This window comes from Drosophila santomea, chromosome 4 (assembly GCF_016746245.2).
Source record: "Drosophila santomea strain STO CAGO 1482 chromosome 4, Prin_Dsan_1.1, whole genome shotgun sequence".
Taxonomy (NCBI): Eukaryota; Metazoa; Arthropoda; class Insecta; order Diptera; family Drosophilidae; genus Drosophila; species Drosophila santomea.
In genome coordinates, this window is record NC_053020.2 from 715,038 (window position 1) to 735,233 (window position 20,196).

The following is a 20,196-nucleotide window of genomic DNA, read 5'->3' on the forward strand; positions in this document are numbered from 1 at the left end:
CCAGGTCGCACTCTACTAATATGCAACCACGTCACGCTATTTCTTTACCTTTAAGAAATTTCATGCAGCGAATCAATAACTCCCTTTCTTCCAGAATTAAAATATAAATATATTTTTAAAATGTCACACTCTGACAGTCAAGGATAAATTAACTCGCCTATTAAAACAGATCAATATATAGTAGAATCCGGTTATAACGACTCTGTTTACAGCATCAGTTCGGTTATTGCGACGGAAACTCGATGGCTTGGTTGGTCCCCATACAAAGTTATATGAAAGGACCTCCGGTTAGTACGCCTCCGCTTTTAGTGTCAAACCGCTTATACCGATGAGATTTTTCATAATTCAACCGGATATTGCGGCGTTCCATATAAAAAATAAGGCCAACAATTTTTAGCATCAAACGACTCTGTTAGAAAGATACTAGATATTAGAAAGATGATTAGATACAAATGCTATACTAAAATCAAATTTTTGATGACAACGGATTGTTGCGTGGGATATCGCATTCGACAGGTAATAGTTCAAAAATAATTCAAATCGGTTCAGTATTTTAGAACTTGAACGTATTCAAAGTTGAAACTTTTTTGGGTTGCAAAAAAAGCATGTATTTTTTGTAGAAAATTCTGACTTTGCGGTCGATTTTTAGGTTAAATATGCAACCGTCCGGCTTGGTTGTGGTCTCTATGGAAGGGGTCATCAAATCTCGGTAAGACAAAGGTAGAATAAATCTATAATATTCTTTGCAAGTGTAGGAACCTGTTTTACCGAAGAACTAATTTTCACATATTTTTCAACTTTGAGTATATAAATCGATTCCGTACCATTCCCTGGGTTTGGAGTATGAGGTGTTGTTTTTGAATATGTTCTTGTTCAGAATCGAAAGAGATCGGGAGTTCCCCCCACGTCCCACCCCGAATTTCCCAGGCAAAAAATACTTTCAGCTCAGCGTAAAAAACGCGTGGCTTAGTGCAAATACTGCTACAAACGCATTTTTTCCTATATTGGCGGCTTGTTTTTCAATCCCTGACTTTGTAATATTTTTAAATGAATGTATAATGATTAACTATTCTTTAAAAATATGAAATTAAGTAAAATTGAATGATTATTTTTAATTATTTGTACAAAAAAAAAGATAAAATTAGATGAAAAATTGACAAAATACATTTTTTGTTTTTTAGACATTAAATATTTACCATATTAGCATTTTCAGAGAAAACAAATGAAAAGTATTTGTCGAAATTGGATACAAATTGAGAAAACTGCCTCTAAAAACATTAATTTTCGAGTATAAAATCTACTATTTATCACACCACTTATTCGAAAGGTATTAAAATTACCTTCATTAAAAAAAAAATTATGAAAATATTTCAATTGGTTCAAGAGTTATGATTTTTGTAACCCAAAAGAATGCGCCACTGTGCGACGTCACAAAAATGTTTACATCGTGCGTTGCAGACCTCATGCATATATTCCATGAGATGTCCCGTTATATTTATAGTTTTTTCTGCTTTTTTCCAATAAAACTTAATGCGTAAAGTCGCTAAATGTGAGTAAATGCACTAATTGCTTTTCTAATTGTTTTATGTTAAAACATATTACGAACATAAACAAAATTTTTTTCCACCTTTCTGTTAGTGCGTCTTCCGGGTATAACGACGTAAAATCGTCGGTCCCTTGAAAGTTGCTGTAACTGGATTCTACTTTATATATATACATATAATATATAATATTTACATTATTTACTCCGAATATCGCAATATTTATGATCTTTAGGAATATACCACCAATATTATGTATAAATATTGGTCAATTTTTATTTGGTATAAGGATATACATACATCTGTAATAAAATGAATAGATATGCTCAAAATGTTTAAAAATTGTATGATTAATATTAGATAATTTCCAATAGTTTAGTATTTTGTTGAATATTCTTCGTTTGCAATAATTGACTTGAGCATCTTTGTAGAGTTTCCAAGAAGTTTAGTTAATTGGAATGAGATTGATTGTGCGGGCCACTGCATGACATCGACTTCATGGGCTGCAAAGCACTCTTTGGGAAGTTTCCACAGGCTCAACTCCATACTATGAAAAACTCGCTTAAACCACAATTGATGAACCACCGTTCTCTACCATTCCGAAGGTATAACTAACTACCGAGAGGCACTGCCTCCAATCAAAACTATTTTGGACTTAACCAATCACAAAATATTTCTCTGCAAGGGCCAATACAAGTTTACCTTTGCTTCTCTTGAGTAACAACACTTTTGTTGGGCTTCTTGAATTTATCTTATTCCTATTGAGTCGTCTTCCAATTGTTTCCAAACTTACATTTAAGTTAAAAGCTTTTTCGCGATGACTGTCCTCCAAAACAATGACCTTTTGACCATTGACATGGGCCAACCACGCATTAAATTTTTTAAATCATATTTCATCGCGTTTCCGACCATATAAAATATATATATTTGTTGATCAGGATCAATAGCTGAGTCGATCTGGCCATGTCCGTCCGTCTGTCTGTATGAACGTCGAGTTCTTAGGAACTATAAAAGCTAGAAATTTAAGATTCCAGCATGCAGACTCCAAAGCCATAGACGCAGCGCAAGTTTGTTGACTTATGACCACCACTCCTCTAATACCCAAAATTGCGACGTCAACACTTTTGAAAAATGCTTTGATATTTTTTCTTTTTTTTATTAGTCTTGTAAAGTTTTATCGATTTGCAGAAAAACTTTTTTAGCCACGCCCACCGTAAAGCCCTCAAACCGCCCAAAACTGCCACGCCCACACTTTTGAAAAATGTTTTGATATTTTTCATTTTTGAATTAGTCTTAAATTTCTATCGATTTGCCGAAAAACTTTGTGCCACGCCCACAAACCGTCAGTGCTGAAGGCTCTCCTTCGCACTTCAACTAGCTGAGTAACGGGTATCAGATATTTGGGGAACTCGACTATAGCGTTCTCTCTTGTTTTTTTTTATAAGATCTAGCTTCTCAAAAGTACAATGATTGTGTTAAATTATGAAGAAAATGATCAAAAATAACTTTTTGCTTGAACGACATTACTATTATTTTGACCTCAAATGCAAGTATATATACACTTCAAACGTACGAGTTATTATTGCGTATTTATTTTGGTATATTGAAGCCCCTCTCATCTTATAACATCAGATTAATGTTCTATTTGAATCACTTACTTTTACTAAACAGACATTAAATCTATAAATGGAATTCATTCCCAAGCACAACAATAATGGCTCAATACTCAAAGGCAACAAATAACTTCTTAGATATTTTTATTGTGATTTTTTAATGTATAACCGAACTTTTTCGGTGGGAATGCTTTATTGAAAGCAAAACCGTAATACGATTATAACTTCCTATAATGAATATAACACAGGTATTTTTTTCCTTACTGGAAACACAAAAACACTCAAGAATAGTAGGCATTTGGTCGATATGCACAAGCAGCAAAATAGGACGTGGCCCTAACATATATCTATGTACACAAACGATATACAATGCATCTAATATATGTTGTATCTTGGACAATACAGGCTGCAAATTAGATAATTACATTAGACTTTGTCCCTTAATGCTACCGACACTCGACTTCAGTCGTTACTGAAAATTTTTATTTTCCATAAACATATGTATAGGTGTAGCAATACATAATTTATTAATGTGTAATTTACCATATGAGTTTGCATATACACTGCAGAGAACTTTTCCCGCTTCCAAAGGTAAGCTTTGGGAGCCATAGTCAAAACACTTTACTTAATAAGAAGGTTTGCTTTTTGTTGTAGCAAACCATGAAGCATGCCATTTTTTAACATCATATATATATATGTCGGATGTTTTTTTTATATTGGTAAAATTTAAACTTACATTTACAAGTTTATATCTATGAACGATGAAGAAAAATAAATCTACAGGCATACAAAATTCTAAGTCCATTCGTCTATCAGTCGATCCACTTTTGTATTCCTCACAACATGGTCTTGCTTTTCATACATACTTAGTATCATATCATTTGAAGCTTTTGGGTGTGTGTCTTGAGTCACAGAATGCGATAGTCAATGGCCAATGACCAATGGAACTGGTAATTGATCTTTTAATCATCAACAATGGAATAAACGAGAGATATATAATCAAAGTCAGCTTCTCTGCCTGATGGCCTGCTTTGATTTTGAAGAGCTTGGTTTTGGCTAGTTTGACGCCAGGTTGAATTGGTGCTATTAGTTAAGTTAGAGGCGCTAGACTGGCCACTAGGTAAATTGTTTGCACTACTCTTTGAAACAGAACTGTTTGCAGTACCTGCCCCATTTATGGAATTCCCACTCGTTGTACCACTAACTACAGAACCTGTACTAGAGCTAGCAGTACCGCCAGAGGAATTCGAGACAGAGCCACCACTTGAACCAAGTAGACTTGAATTTGCTACAGTAGTAATCGTGTTGTTACTGCAGCTGTTGCCTCCCCCGCCACTACTGTTGTTGCCACTGCTATTGCCATTGTTGCCGCTGCAGGCTCCACTTGCGCTGCTCGATCCGTTACCGTTGCCGCTACTGTTTACGGATAGACAAGCTCCAGGGCCACTGTTTACATTATTGGCTGAAGTGCCGACGCCTACGCCGTTGCCAGCACCAGTTCCACTAGAGCTCGTAGAGGAAGGAGTTTGTGATAAGTGCTGCATTATATTTTGCACCTCGTTCTCGCTGGGAGATTCAGCAAATATTGTGGTGTTGGCGAGGACACAGTTGTTTAACGCCATTTGCGCTTTGTTAGCCTCCTCTCGAGTTGTATATTTACATAAGGCAATTCCTTGGCTCAAATACGGGTGAAAGCTGACAAGGGGGCCATGCTGCATACACAATGTACGCAAAGTAGGACCATCAATCTGGAAAAAAAATTCATAGGTAATGACATACAAAATTAATTATTTCTTATAACTATAATATAGTCATTTAAAATTCGACTACGTAATTCACAATTGCCAAAATAAGAAATATAAACTGGGTAATTGATTAATATATTGGTGATTAACATATGTTTTAAAGAGCAGAAACATTTACTTTGACTTATTACACACAGTATTAAGAATCCGGGTTTTTTAACATAGGCAAGGGAAAGATATATGCATATGTGTGAATGTGTTGTGAGTTGAGTGGTGGGCGGAGCTTGTCGTTAAAATTAATGTAGACTGAACAGCTCCTTAAAGTCCCATGGATAAGTGTGTTGAAGGTTATAGAATAGATGGGTTTTCTGAGGGTTAAAATTATGTGAATAAAATTGTTTAATTCAATGTATGTATGTATGAACGTACATATGTATGCATGTACATATGTATGTATGCACCTTTGTATATATGTATGTACCTTTGTATGTATGTACGAATGTACCCTGCAGTTCCACAACTCATCGCTACGAAAAAACATCACAAAATCATCGGCAACGCCAGCAGAGCCAACTGCTTTGCCTTTTCACAGGCATCGTAAGAAATATTAAAGTTTGGAATTTGTGTAGGTAAAACGGACGGGACGAGCAAAAGGAAAATAACAATAAGAGAACCAAATACATAGATAAACGGTTTCCTTTTTAAATAGCAAGAGCCCGTTTTCGAAGTCACTTGCGATTCAATTTTTGTAAAAAAGGACACGCTTTTTACATATATTAAGTTCCAGTTTTACTCATTCATTTATTTTCATGAATTCAATTCATTAATTTTTTCAGGTAATGGATGCATTTTATAAGCAACAAAAAATAACTCACAAAAATGATCACTTAAGGTAAATTGTTTTAGGACATTTAGGACATTAGGACATAATACTAATATTTTTATACCCGTTACTCGTAGAGTAAAAGGGTATACTAGATTCGTTGAAAAGTATGTAACAGGCAGAAGGAAGGGTTTCCGACCATATAAAGTATATATATTCTTGATCAGGACCAATAGCCGAGTCGATATGACCATGTCCGTCTGTCCGTCTGTCTGTCTGTCCGTCCGTATGAACGCTGTGATCTCAGGAACTACAAAAGCTAGAAAGTTGAGATTAAGCATACAGACTACAGAGACATAGACGCAGCGCAAGTTTGTCGATTCATGTTGCCACGCCTACTCTATATTTTTTCATTTTTGTATTGGTCTTGTAAATTTCTATCGATCTGCCAAAAAACTTTTTGCCACGCCTACTCTAACGCCCACAAACCGCCCAAAACTGCCACGCCCACACTTTTGAAAAATGTTTTGAAATTTTTTCATTTTTGTATTGGTCTTGTAAATTTCTATCGATTTGCCAAAAAACTTTCTGCCACGCCCACTATAACGCCTACAAAACGCCAAAAACTGTGTTTAAGACTCTCCTCCCTTCCACTAGCTGAGTAACGGGTATCAGATAGTCGGGGAACTCGACTATAGCGTTCTCTCTTGTTTATTTTAAGGTTAATTGAACTGTAGTCCTACTTTCCAACGCAGCTGACACGAAGCTGGCCCAAACTCCGTAGAACAAGAAGACGCACAAGACACAGCATGTTTATAGATATTTTATATGTATTCTTGTTTACACTTAAATCCTATGAATAATTTTGTCATTTTTTCATTTCATTTTGATGAATTACATTTGATGAAAGATTGATACAAATCACTAAAGAATTGATACAAAATGGATTAAAATTTTGTTCTAAAAAAAACACGGTTAAAATGAGCTTAAAAAGTGGTGTTTTAGCGGTGTTTTTTTGAGTTTTTTATAGCAGTCCTAGGACATGCCAATGTTCAAATCCTCGCTAGTTTTCATACGAATTAAGCGGTAAATAAGCACTTGAAATTATTGATCAGTTATACACCTGTGAAAAGATAGTGATGGAACTGCAGGGTGTATTTATGAATGGGTATGGGTGTATGTACAAGGTACATTTTGTATTTATTTGTTGAATTACTTAAAAAAAACCCAGAGACATTGGTTTTTTGTACAACCAGTTATCTATTCTATACGTTTTATCTAATAACAAAAAAAAATAAAAATTCTGTGAGCGAAATATTTAAAACTAAACTACCCGCAAAAAGAATAACTTACGTATATACAAAATTATTGACTTTGTATGGTCAGAAAAATATAAATTTTTAACATACCTGTGCTGTTAGATTTTTTAGAAGCAACCAACTGGAGCCCCAAGAGGAGTTACCACCTGTCCAAGTTGTGTTTGTGGTTTGAACACCGCCACTTCGACCCTGTAACCATCCATTAGCACCTCCAGCAACAGTCGTTGGCGTTGACGTACAACTATTTCCTCCATTTCCAGATTTATTTGAATTGGCAGTCAGTCCCGGCGGGGGACCTCGAGACGATGATTTATTTAAGGAGCTTGTCCAAAGTTCTGAAGTGGCGGCACATTGTTGACTATTGTCAGACCAACTGTGACGGTATTGAAATATAATCGAATCAGAAATTTGGCATATATATTTCGTACTTTACCTCGGAAAATTTTGGTTTGGATTAAAACTCCATGTAGACGATGATAAACTTAGCGGCGGTAAATCAGTCGGTGAGTTTTTACCGGTACCGAATATGTCAGCATCTTTTGGCGTCGAATTAATAGATAATGGAGATCTAGCAACGCTTCCTGGTGTAATGCTGGGATCGTCTTCTATGCTTTTGATCTGTGAACCCTTAAAAACAAACTTCTGCTTGGATATGTTTACATTTTATGTAAATTAACACTTTTACCTTCCATGGCTTGCCTGGCTCAAACTCTTGGACCAAGTCAGTGTAAGCAGTTGCTGCTGAAGTTGGCTGAGCAACTGACCAGTCTTTATTCTCGTTATCAGATGAGGGGTCAGGCCAACCGTCTCCAATATTGCGCCCAGTTGACCATGTACTATAAAATCCGATGATCACATTAGAAAATGTAAGAGGAATCAATTGTGCCAAAAAAGGAATATTGACTTAAAATATAAAAAGTTACAAGCTGTTTGCCATGATAAGTAATAAAAATGCAATAGGCTTTATTGCATTATAGGCTACTAGTTATTGAATTAATTAAACTAGATATGTTCCAATGAAACCTTATATGTTTTAGTGAACTATATTTTAAACACTGATTCGATAAGCTAGAGTTTCACTGAGTGCTTTTTTCTCATTTTGCATTTGTTGCAATAGAATCGACACTAACCTGTTAAATATATATTTGTTCATTGCAATTGCAGTGCTTATTACCTGCGAGCTTAAGACAGAAAATCCTTTGATTTACTCTTTTAATGGACATATTTAATTTATAATGTCATTAGGTACTTCAATTGGGTATTTCTTCAATAGTAGGTATTTCTTCGATAGTTTATAAAATATGAATAAAAACAACATAAAAGGACTAAATTCCGATGTTCACAAATGATGTTCATAGCAATAAAGTTCAACATGACTAACATTTTGATTGCGGTCTTTGTTGCATATCAGTGTCTTTCTCCTGCGCGGCATAGAGTCCACCACCTAGTCCTTGTTTAGAGGAATCTTGCCAAAGCTGAGCTGTAGAAATCGGGGAGTTCTTTGACACATAATGTTATGTCGCCTCACAGGTTTTCGATCGGTTTTAAGGATCGATCGTGTGTTTAGGATCATTATCTTGTTGGAATGTCCATTCCAAGGACATATTAAATTCAGTATAAGACAGCAAAACATTTGTAAGTATATTTAGACTGACGAGCAAAACTGTAACACGAGTTGCATTATTATTTTAATAATGAGTCCACATCCCTTTTAATTTTTTCAGCTCCCCAAACCATTATTGATCCGCTACCGTGCTTCACGGTTTGCTTCACGTTACTTGGTGACTGGACTGTAGGATCTCTATTCCAATACCAAGAGCTAAAAAAATTAAAAGGGATGTGGACTCATTATTAAAATAATCGCAAATCAAATTTTTGTTTAATATATAACCCCAGTGCATAACTGTAACAATTGACTTTTTTTTACATTTTGCTTTGGCATATTTATTCCAAATGATCAAATCGCTTCATATTTCCACAAACGATAGTCAAATATAGTAGCAACAAAACAAGACTAAGATTATTATCGTACATAAAATAGGAAAGAAGATACCGACCGTTGAAGTTGGAATACGCAACTCGTGTTACAGTTTTGCTCGTCAGTGTATATATACGTTTTGGTCCATAATACCATCCAAAACCAAATCAAATCATATGCTTGGGACTCATACCATTGTATGAAAAACAAGCCCATACCAAGATATTAGGTCCACCATGATCAACAGTCTTGAGTGTGTGGCTTGGGTGGTACTCCGTGCTTTTAAATCCACTAACATACTGTCAGGAACCTTTTCCACCGAATAGCATTATTTTCGACACATCAGAACAGAGGATATTACGCCATTTGGAGAATGGCCAGGTTAATTGGTTTTCGGCGTAGTCCAATCTTGCCATAATAGGCCTTTAACTAAGTGGGTGCTGCACCTTTTGTAGTCGTTGACCAATAGTAACGTCGCTGATTTCCAAGTTTAACTCAAAGTTTATGTCTCTAGATGATGCAAAAGGATTAACCTTAGTGAAACCACTGCACCACAATTGTCGGTCCTTAAATCATATTCAATGGCATCGGATACCATTAACACGGAACATTGAAGGATTTTTTGAATATCTGTATATGTTTTCCCCTCCTCTCTAAGCTTAAGTATCAACTTTCTTCCTGGGAGCAGTGCTGTCTTAAATTTATTTTTATACCCGTTACTCGTAGAGTAAAAGGGTATACTAGATTCGTTGAAAAGTATGTAACAGGCAGAAGGAAGCGTTTCCGACCATATAAAGTATATATATTCTTGATCAGGATCAATAGCCGAGTCGATCTGGCCATGTCCATCTGTCCGTCCGTCTGTCCGTCCGTCGAGATCTCAGGAACTACAAAAGCTAGAAAGTTGCGATTAAGCATACAGACTCCCAAGACATAGAAGCAGCGCAAGTTTGTCGATTCATGTTGCCACACCCACTCTAACGCCCACAAACCGCCCAAAACTGCCACGCCCACACTTTTGAAAAATGTTTTGATATTTTTTCATTTTTGTATTAGTCTTGTAAATTTCTATCGATTTGCAAAAAAACTTTTTGCCACGCCCACTCTAACGCCCACAAATTGCCAAAAACTGTCAGTGTTTAAGACTCTCCTTCGCACTTTCACCAGCTGAGTAACCGGTATCAGATAGTCGGGAAACTCGATTATAGCGTTCTCTCTTAAATTTATTTTTTTAATTTATTGCCCTTTCAAATATATTCTTGATTAGTATATTAGCCAAGCTCACTTTTTACAAAATATTGACCATTTCGGGACTTTTCGTTTGAAAAATCCAGACACTGGTTTTCTAATGAAGAGCCTAAAAGTTGTAAATGTGCTTAAGAATGACTTTCTTTTTGTCTATCTATACAGTCCATTTTAAAAAAATAAGTGAAAAAAAGTCACATGTAAAAATAAATTTATATATCCTAGATTGTCATTCACTGCTAAAAAGCTGTATGTAAGACCGCCGCTGCGGCAATACAGCGCGCCGAAAACGACATGAAGACGCATGCCGAAGTAACGCAAGAGAACGGGCAGAGATCAGAAATTTGGCATTCGTTGCAATAGATTTAACCAAAACCTGTTCTTCATACATACAGTTGCGAAAAAAAATAATAGCAGCACCATAACGTATTTTATTCTCGATCAAATAAATTAACGTTGCGGTACCGATAGTACAAAATACTGATTTTTCGCATAATGCTAGATATTTTTCCCATCCCATGGTGAAACAAAACTTGACATTTGTATTCCTATTTCCAACATATGTAATAATGATGGAAAAAAAATTATTAAAATGGGATGAGGAAAACATTGCACTTCAGATTTAACGGACATGGTTAAAAAACCAACAGAAATATTGGTCTAATCCTTCAATGCTAAAAGAAAATGATAGGAAATGCAATCACCTACAATGAGAATCCCGAAAAACGTGGGAGAAAACAATAATTGGGCACCCATCTCTACAAAAGGCTAGTGCCCGAGAGCAAGAAGGATCCATTTAAAGCTGCTACGGAACTGAAAAAGGAACTCAACATATCAGTTCACACATGTTTAAGGGAACATGGTTTAAAAGGCTGCAGTCCAAGGAAAGTCCCTCTTTTAAATGGGACCCACATACCCAAGGGCATTAAGTTCATCAAGGAACATTTAAATTGGCCATCCGAAAAATGGACGAACTTTTTATGGTCAGATGAGAGCAAGGCGTTTTTTTTTTTGGTGGCAATGGATCTTAATCGTATGTAAGGCGACCAAAGAACACCGAATATAAGCCAAATTACACAGTAGAAGCAATTAAAGATGGACTTGTTTCTCGTACTATGTAGTTGGGGCTATACCATAATATACCATGGTTAAAAACCATTTGTTTCTGTGGATATTTTGGTGACGTGATGCTACCCTTTGCCGAATACAATTAACAAGACTATGATCCCAAGTAGACCAGCAGGAAAGCCAAGGATTCGTTCCAAAATAAATCTGTTCCTGTTTGGGATTGGCCTGCACAGTCCCCAGGCCGTAATCCCATCAAAAATTCTTGGTCAGATATGAGAAAAGCAGTTGTAGCTTCAAAGCCATCTAACAACGAATAACGTTGGGTATACTTAAGGAGTCCTGGAGCAAAATATCCCTAAACTGTCAGTGTAGAAAACTCTCTCCCGCACTTCCACTAGCGGAGTAACGGGGTATCAGATAGTCGGGGAACTCGACTATAGCGTTCTCTCTTGTTTTATATCAGCTTATGATATAGTTACCAACTCGACTTATAAAGTTTACTTGAAACGTTTATACATTTAGCCTTAAAACTAAAAAAAAAAACGGGATAGATAGACATGTTAATATCGACTCGGCTGTTGGCCAATATAAGCGCGCATCTGTAGAATCTTTAGCTTTTAATACACGGCAAACAGATATATCAAGAATATTTTTAGTTTATAGGGTCAGAAACGTGTAGGTTAGCACACTTTAACAAATTTGATATACATTTTTTCTTTACAAGTAGATAATATAAAACCTGATTTTAGAAATAATCGCAAAATAAAACAAAAGCTCAGTATGCCTTAAAGAGTCTATGGTAAGATTATTTTGTACCAGTCCGGCATCGAAAGACAAAGTCTTATTCCTATGTGTTTTGCAATGCATTAAATCATTTTTAGATCTGTTTGGTAGATTTATACGTATTATCTAAGAGAATAAAGGTAAACTAAATAACTTACCTATCGTTTTGAAGACCCAAAGAGCTTATGTTGTTTGAGTTGCCCGTCAAGTTTTGTTTAGTTGCACCTGGGGCACGAGAAAATTCCGTACTGTCAGAGTTGATCTCCTTATCTAATACTGGAAGCTTCCACTGATTTAATCGGGATTGTTGATTGGACGCTCCTTGATATCCACTTGGCTGAAAACATTTTATTGATTTCTTTAGACGGTCCTACAACCATTTAAACTGAATTTGTGCAGGTTTGTTATACCCGTTACTCGTACAGTAAGGGTATACTAGATTCGTCGAAAAGTATGTAACAGGCAGAAGAAGGCGTTTTAATAGCCGAGTCGATCTGGCCATGTCCGTCTTTCCGGCCGTCCTTCCGTCTGTCCGTATGAATGTCGAGATCTTATGTTGCCCACTGCCCACTGCCACGCCCACACTTTTAGAAAATGTTTCGATTTTTTTTCATGCCACGCCCACTTGAACGCCCACAAACCGCCAAAAACTGTCAATGAAATTTCTCCATCGCACTTCCACTAGCTGAGTAACGGGTATCAGATAGTCAGGGAACTTGAATATAGCTCTTATTTTTTTATTAAACTTCTATAGACACCTACACTCTTTTTGTAGCTAGAGGGAAGTAAGTCATGACTAGATGGATTCAGGTGCTGATCAATTACAAACGGAAATCTCTTTCTCTTTTACTATTTAAACTCGAGCTTGGCATATCGTCAAAACACAAATAATACCAAATACTTGAACGTTCCTTATTTTCGTTTTTGAATCATTCTACAATTATAAGTCAGATTAATAAAAAAAATAACAAAACAAAATAATAAATAAAAATACCCTTTTTGCATAGGATAATAATTGTTCCTTCAAAAAAAAAATCCGAGATAGCAAAGGCTTAGTTAAAGCTTACCTTATTAATATTGAGCTCAGAAAAATTGCTTTGCAAATTATTTATTGCATCGTGACCTCTTAAATAGTCGTTGCCTGAGTTACTTAGATGAACAGAAGGATGTTGCTGTTGCTGGGACTGTTGTTGCTGTGAAGTTGGTTGCATATTCTGCTGTTTTACATATATAGCCTGTTGTGCATTTATCTGGTTCTGTAAATTCTGAATTTGCTGCTTGTATTTAGATATAGCCACATTTACTGCCATTGGATTGGCGTTTCCCCCGCGGGCAAGGGATTGCTGCGCTGCCTGGAGATGCTGAAAGAACACATTTTAAATTCAGTAACGGTTGGTATTTTTTTTTAACTTAAACTAGTGTAATTGTTTTCAAGGTAACCATGGATTCGGCTATTTAATTCCTTGCGATGTCTTGTGCAATGTCTTTTACAAAAATTTTCCTTTCACCATCAATAATACTCATTCGATAAAAATTGATTCATCTGACGATGAGGAAAAAAATTATGTTTTAATAAAATTCTCTTTGCTAAACACCACTAGGATGACACTGTAATTAATAATGTCATTAATAAATTACATCGCCCGAATCAAAGAATTTTGGTTGATTACATCGCTTCAGGGATCGGATTCCGAGTATACTTTTTGGTTTCCATAAGATAATTTTTTCTATAACAGTTTTATCCCACACTAAAATACTAGTTGTTAATACGTAATATCGGCTGCCTTTTTAAAATGGAAAATTACCTTAATATTGCTAAGAAGTTGATTTAAAAGATTAAGGGTTGTTTGTGTTAGCGGTTGAGTCAATATCTGACTAGAGATGAAACCACTATGAATGGCCAATTGAATTTGCTGGCCAAGCATGCGAATTTGCTGACCCGAAGGTTGGTTGTTTGTATTTCCTGCTATATTTACAGAGGCTGCTGCTGCCACTGTTGCGTTAGATGTGTTTTGACCAAATCCGACAGATACGGCTGAAGAATTACCAACAGCTTGCGGTCCAACAGCAACACCATGTTGGCCTTGATTTAAATACTTTTGCACTTGTAAAGCTGTCATGTTCGTATTGTTGTTACCACCTCCAGCGGTACCTCCAATGTTATTCATAAGGTTATTCTGCAAAACAACGAAATTTTACGGTTAATATATCAGGCTTTGGTTTGTAAAGTTTTTATAAGAGGGTCCGAAAAATCCGAGTGCTTTGACATTAGATACTACATCTCATACAGATCGAGAACGACAAAAACAAATAATCCGGTTGATTTTACCGTTTTTAGTGGTTTTAATAAACACAAACATTTTTAGCTTCCAGACGATAATGATCCCATAGTTTCTGAGACGAAAATAGTCTCGGTGTTAAGTTTGTAGAAGAGGGAGGTGGGGGAAGACACAAAAAAAACTAGAGACTTTTCATTCTATGTAAGTAAAAATAACAAAAGTTCACTTCGAATATTAAAATATATTAACTAAATAAATGCAGTATGTGTGTATTTTATAAGTTTTTTTCATATCAGACCTATAAACTTGTTTCTGCGTAGAGGTGTATAAAAAAAGTATTTATAAATATGTGCTTAAGAATGTGAAGTTATGTTTGGTACCCGTCTTTATTTTTTTTTCTTCTTCGCTCTTAACTGCACATGTTTGACCAAGTCAAAATAACAGTAGTGCCAGATTAATCGGCAATATTATTCATATTTAATCCTTTTTAAACAATGATTTTGGTCTTTAACAATACTCTTGGGAGTTTTTAAATAGTTCATAGCATTTTTATATTCTTCCTTGGCATTTAGTACTAACTACTGGGGCGTGGGGCTTACACTGTAATGCCAAAAGGATAAATGTGATTAAAAAACTGATGCTGGAAAAACTTATGTAAAAGTGCAAAATATTATTGGGATCTTATCTACTATGTGTTATCTACTTATGTGAAAGTGCAAAATATTATTGGGATCTTATCTATTATGGTTAGATACGCAATTAAATGTAAGTTGATTTGTAATTGGAAGACGACGAAGATAATAACCCCATTTCTAGAAGTCCCATAAAGGTGGCGTTACTCACAAAAAACATTCGGCCCAACTTTTTAAGTTAGCAAGAAAATACTTGAATTGGCCTTTGGAGAAGTCGAGAATTATTTTCGGGTCGGTTAAAACGAAAAATATTATTTTCGAAAAGAGGTTTAAGGTAGTATTAAGATGACCACCATTTTTTGCCTTTTCTTCAAAAAATACCTAAGAAATAGTAAAGCACGGTTGTTTATCAATTATGATTTGGAGAAAATTTTTTACATTAAAAACCCACTCTATCGTTCAAAAAGGTAGTGCCTACACTTAAAAAAAATGTTTTGATAAATTTAAAAATACCGGTTCTCAATCTATATTTTCTAAATATGTAAGTGCTTGGTTAAATTTTACCGTGCTTAATGCTCAGTGTTATAAGAATTATTTAAACAGTTGTAAGTTCCAGTTCGCACAGGATCCCAAACCAATTTATAATTTCGTTAACATTAAGCGCAAAACAACTAGTTACCCTTCCTCGCTATTTTTTGAAAATACTTCGGTAACATCGGATCAGGCAATAGCCGAACTATTTGCCAAGTTTTTTCAAACCACATATTCTACGTTACCTCATTCCGAACGACCTTACTCTTACGCGGTATCAAAGTCAAATTTAATATTCTGTCCCACTTTAAACGAAAGGTCACTGCTTTATGATCTTCAGCGAGTTAAGCCTGTCTATTCGCCAGGTCCCGACGGAATTCCTGGCTGTGTGCTTAGATTCTGTGCGGAAGCCTTGTGCAAACCTCTACTAAAACTGTTTAAATTATCTTTGGAAACTACTCAGTTCCCCCAAATATGGAAGGAGTCCTTTGTGATCCCTCTCCATAAAAAAGGTAGCAAATCGGATGCAAGCAATTACAGAGGAATCTCCAAATTGTCTGCTATCCCTAAGCTTTTTGAAAACGTTATCACTCCTCATTTGCAGCACCTTTGTAGGTCAATTATTTCACCATGTCAGCATGGGTTCATGAAACGCAGATCAACAACTACTAACGTTCTAGAGCTAACCTCCTTCGTAGTACAGGGTTTAAAAAATAATCTTCAAACAGATGTCATTTATACGGATTTCAGTAAAGCATTCGACTCTGTTAATCATTCACTTTTAATAAAAAAAACTTGATTTATTAGGTTTCCCTGTTGATCTCCTAAATTGGATTCTAAGTTATCTGAATGGCAGGACGCAACGGGACCTCTTTAAAAATTCTCTTTCTTGTATTCTCCGAGTCACATCCGGCGTCCCACAAGGGAGCCACCTAGGTCCGCTCCTTTTTACCTTATTTATTAACGACCTTCCCTTAATAATAAATCATTCGCGTGTACTAATGTACGCTGATAATGTAAAATTATGCTTGCAATATAAGGACATTTCTCGCCATTTGGACTTACAATCCGATCTAGATTGCTTTCAAACCTGGTGCCGGGATAACGTATTAAACTGAAATGGCTCTAAGTGTAAAGTTATGACCTTTTGTCGTGCCAACTCAATGCACGCAACTTACACTTTAAGTGGGTGCTCTTTGGACAGAATAACACATGTTGATGATCTTGGTGTTCTTCTGGACCCTAAACTTAAATTTTCAGACCATATTTCGTCTATTGTCAATAAGGCTAGGGGTGTGCTTGGTTTTATAAAACGGTGGTCAAAGGAATTTGATGATCCTTACATGACCAAAACATTATTTATTTCTCTAGTCCGTCCGATCCTCGAGTATGGATCACCTGTTTGGAGTCCACAATATGAAGTTTACTCGGACCGCATTGAATCGGTTCAAAAGAACTTCTTACTTTTTGCCTTACGGCGCCCTAATTGGGATGCAAACCGTAGATTACCTCCTTATTCGAATAGATTAATGTTAATTAACTTACCCTCCTTAGCTAACCGTAGAACGATGCTTGGAAAAGTCTTTATTTTTAACCTTATTCGTGGTGAAGTGGATAGTCCCGACTTGGTTAGTCTGCTAAACTTCACTGTTCCAAGCAGATTTACTAGAAATTACGTACCTCTAATTTTAAATCATTGTAGATCTAACTATGAGTTGCATGATCCCTACAGAGTATTATGTTCTGACTATAATAGATTCTATCCTATTATCTCTAATTCTGACTCTCTGCCGTTTTTAAAGCGATCAATACTAACGTACTTAACGTATTCTTAGATATTACTACTAGCATACTTTTAAATTTTTTTTATCAGTCTCGTAAATTTCTATCGTTTTTAAAAAAAACCTTTTGCCACGCCCACCCTAACGGCCACAAACCGCCAAAAAAACTGTCAATGCTGAAATTCGTGCTCCGCACTTTCACTAGCTGAGTAACGAGTATCTGATAGTAATTTTTTGTCCCACTTCACAATTATATTATACCCGTTACTCGTAAGTGCTGAAATTTCTCCTTCGCGCTTTTACTCAGCTAGTATCTCAACAGGTATCAGATAGTCAAGGAACTCGACTATAGCATTCTCTCTAGTTTTTTCTGAAAAATCAAATGAATTAACCTAAACTTTTGTATTAATATTATCTTATATAAACAATAATCATTGATAAAAAAAAAATTGTAAAACGTGGCAAAGTACTTTTGTTTTTGGTTTTTTTAAAAACGTCTTGGGCACTACTATTATTTTGACTGCAGCTGTATATTTTCATATATTATTATGTCGACAATACGGTTCTACGACTACTTACATGAGGAAAGGCCATGGAAGGTTGTCCACTGTTGACTGGGTAACGACCAGCAAATCCACCGCTGCTTGTTGAACTAGGGTGGTCGGCATAGGAGCCAAGGGACTCGTCATGTCGACGCCAACCATCCGGGAAGGATGAGTTGGCACGGAGCATATCGGCGGCTTCTTCGATGTTCATATTAGCAATTATTAATGCCCTTTCAACATCTTCTTTTTTAAAGCCGTTCTCGACAAGGATCCTGTATTGTTTGCTTTGCTTAATGATCTCCGCGTTAATTACGTTCACCATTCCCACGTTGAGTCCCGCTAGTTTCTGTTGTTGCTGAGATTTTCCAATAATCCCTCCGTGCGTGTTCCACTCAGATCCTAGATCAACCCCATCCACCACGCCTGCTGCACTGCTCCAACCTGATGAAGTACTGCTAGCTGGCGGTTTGCTTTGCTTATTGCCCCAATTAACTCCAACTGGGGCCGGGTCGCTCCAAGAGTTTTGTGCCAGGGTTGAGTTGGACTTGTCATCAACCCAATTGTTGCTGGATACACTTCCAACGCTGGGGGCGCCGACATTAACGTTATGAGTGTCATCTCCCCAAGTAGTGACAGCAGCTACATTATTTCTGCCGCCTACGTTGCTGGAATGCACCCACATAGCGCCTCCGTCTGGTTTGTGTTGAACGCCGCCCACAGATGGAATCCGAGCTTGGGGTCCGACTACACTGCTTATGGGATTATTTGGATTGCCACTCACTGGAACATTGCTATTTCCCACGCCGGCTATTCCTATACCACCCGTTTGGTTTTGGCCACGCATGAGATGACTACTACGACCAATTGAATCAGTCATGTCCTTCCAGTGACCGCTTGCAGCGGAAACACGAGTTTGCTGACCCCATAATGAAGTACCATCATCGTAGTTAGGAACACTGCGACGCTGAGGCGGTGGTGATGGTTCCTCCCATCCACTTATCTGCTTCGACATGTCTTTGGGACCACTTACACCAACGCTTACCGGTTGAGCAGGACCCCACTGTGTTGGGATATTGCCTGATACAGGACCAGGACCGGGGCCACCAGGACCAACGCCCGAGCCTGAAGTTCCAACATTTGTACTGGTAGTTGCTACACTTTGACCAACCATTTTGGTAATGCCTTGCAACTGGTTATGGGACATTTGTGGATGATGGCCCCACATTTCAGAAGTCCCATTAAGTCGACCAGATATTCCACGAGGGTCTCCTCGAATGGGGTCGCGTGGATCGATCATGCGAATGTCTCGCGGATCGCTCGATGTTGCCCCAGTACCGTTACCACCGCGATGTTCAACATTTCGAATGTCCATTGAGCCACCGACTGCCAAAGGGCGTATTTCGCGGGGGTCCCCCCATCCGTTACCAGTATTGCTGGAGTTTCCGCTATTACCAGTGGCGACTCCAGGCGTTCCAGTTAAATTGCTTGATCCGTTGCCTCCTAAAATAACAACAGGATTTCAAACATATTTCGATTTAATTAAATAAAATTGTCTGTAGAACTTAAAATAAGAATTTAAATTCTAATACTACCCTGAATGCATTTATGACGTTGTATTGTTACATGTTGGTGGAAAAACAAAAGCCTTCAACTGATCTTTAACGCTTACTTAATTATTTCTATTAGATGTTGTGCTCACCAGTTGATCCAAGTCCGCCGCCAACGACACCTTGCCCCCACTGAGGTCCGCCAGACGAAACGACACCGCCTGGGCCGACATTAACTCCGGCTTGGTTTACTCCCACAGCAGCTCCAGATCCGGCGTTGCTAACAGATCCTCCAGTCCATACACTACTACTATCAGCCCCATCGTCATCCTCTCCCCATGTTCCACCTAGGTTAGAGGATGGTGTATGACCCCATGACGGCTTTGGAACTTGCTGTGCGGTCGGCTGACCGCCGTTTCTCAAATTGGACTCCCAAAGATCGGTGCCATTGTTAATGCTTGGCTTCCACATTGGTGGACCGGCAGCATCTTTATTGGCTGGTTCTGGAGAACTGGGGACTTCCCAATTGGTATCCTGGTTAACATGCTGACAGCCCCAGCCATCTTGGGAAAAAAGGGCTTCGCGCATAGTGCTTAAGTGTTCTAACTGATTGTCAGCTTCAAATGTAGCATTCCTTATTATTCCATCATCCAATTGATCTTTAACTTCATTTTCATAAGCATTTATGGCAATTTTTAAGATGTTTAAAAATTAATAGAAAAGGAAACACTTAATCCTTCTGGTTTTTGTGTTCTGTATAAATATA

The 20,196-nt window shown here is 37.1% G+C and overlaps 1 protein-coding gene and 1 long non-coding RNA gene across 2 annotated transcripts; one reads left to right on the forward strand and one right to left on the reverse strand.

Annotated features, from left to right (window-relative positions):
- Nucleotides 1-152: 152 nt before the first annotated feature.
- On the forward strand, nucleotides 153-7,028 carry LOC120454930. The gene is made up of 3 exons (XR_005616699.1): nucleotides 153-287; nucleotides 5,736-5,791; nucleotides 6,444-7,028. It is a non-coding gene; the product is annotated as an uncharacterized LOC120454930 (long non-coding RNA).
- On the reverse strand, nucleotides 3,595-20,183 carry LOC120454928 (protein Gawky). Its single transcript, XM_039640685.2, has 9 exons — nucleotides 19,583-20,183; nucleotides 17,918-19,383; nucleotides 13,921-14,292; nucleotides 13,183-13,476; nucleotides 12,274-12,452; nucleotides 7,727-7,877; nucleotides 7,475-7,668; nucleotides 7,132-7,414; nucleotides 3,595-4,902 (listed from the first exon to the last, which is right to left on the reverse strand). Exons 1-9 carry the CDS (start codon nucleotides 20,016-20,018, stop codon nucleotides 4,117-4,119), a joined length of 4,161 nt encoding a protein of 1,386 aa, XP_039496619.1. The 5' UTR covers nucleotides 20,019-20,183; the 3' UTR covers nucleotides 3,595-4,116.
- Between the last annotated feature and the right edge of the window lie 13 nt (nucleotides 20,184-20,196).

What these genes read in the sequence shown, in the direction of transcription:
- LOC120454928 (XM_039640685.2), bottom strand. Translation starts at nt 20,018, where the DNA reads ATGCGCGAAGCCCTTTTTTCCCAAGATGGCTGGGGCTGTCAGCATGTT. An exon ending in CTGAGCTCAATATTAATAAG is followed by an intron (nt 12,453 to 13,182) that starts GTAAGCTTTAAC and finishes AAATGTTTTCAG; the next exon opens with CCAAGTGGATATCAAGGAGC. An exon ending in TTGGGTCTTCAAAACGATAG is followed by an intron (nt 7,878 to 12,273) that starts GTAAGTTATTTA and finishes CGGATTTTATAG; the next exon opens with TACATGGTCAACTGGGCGCA.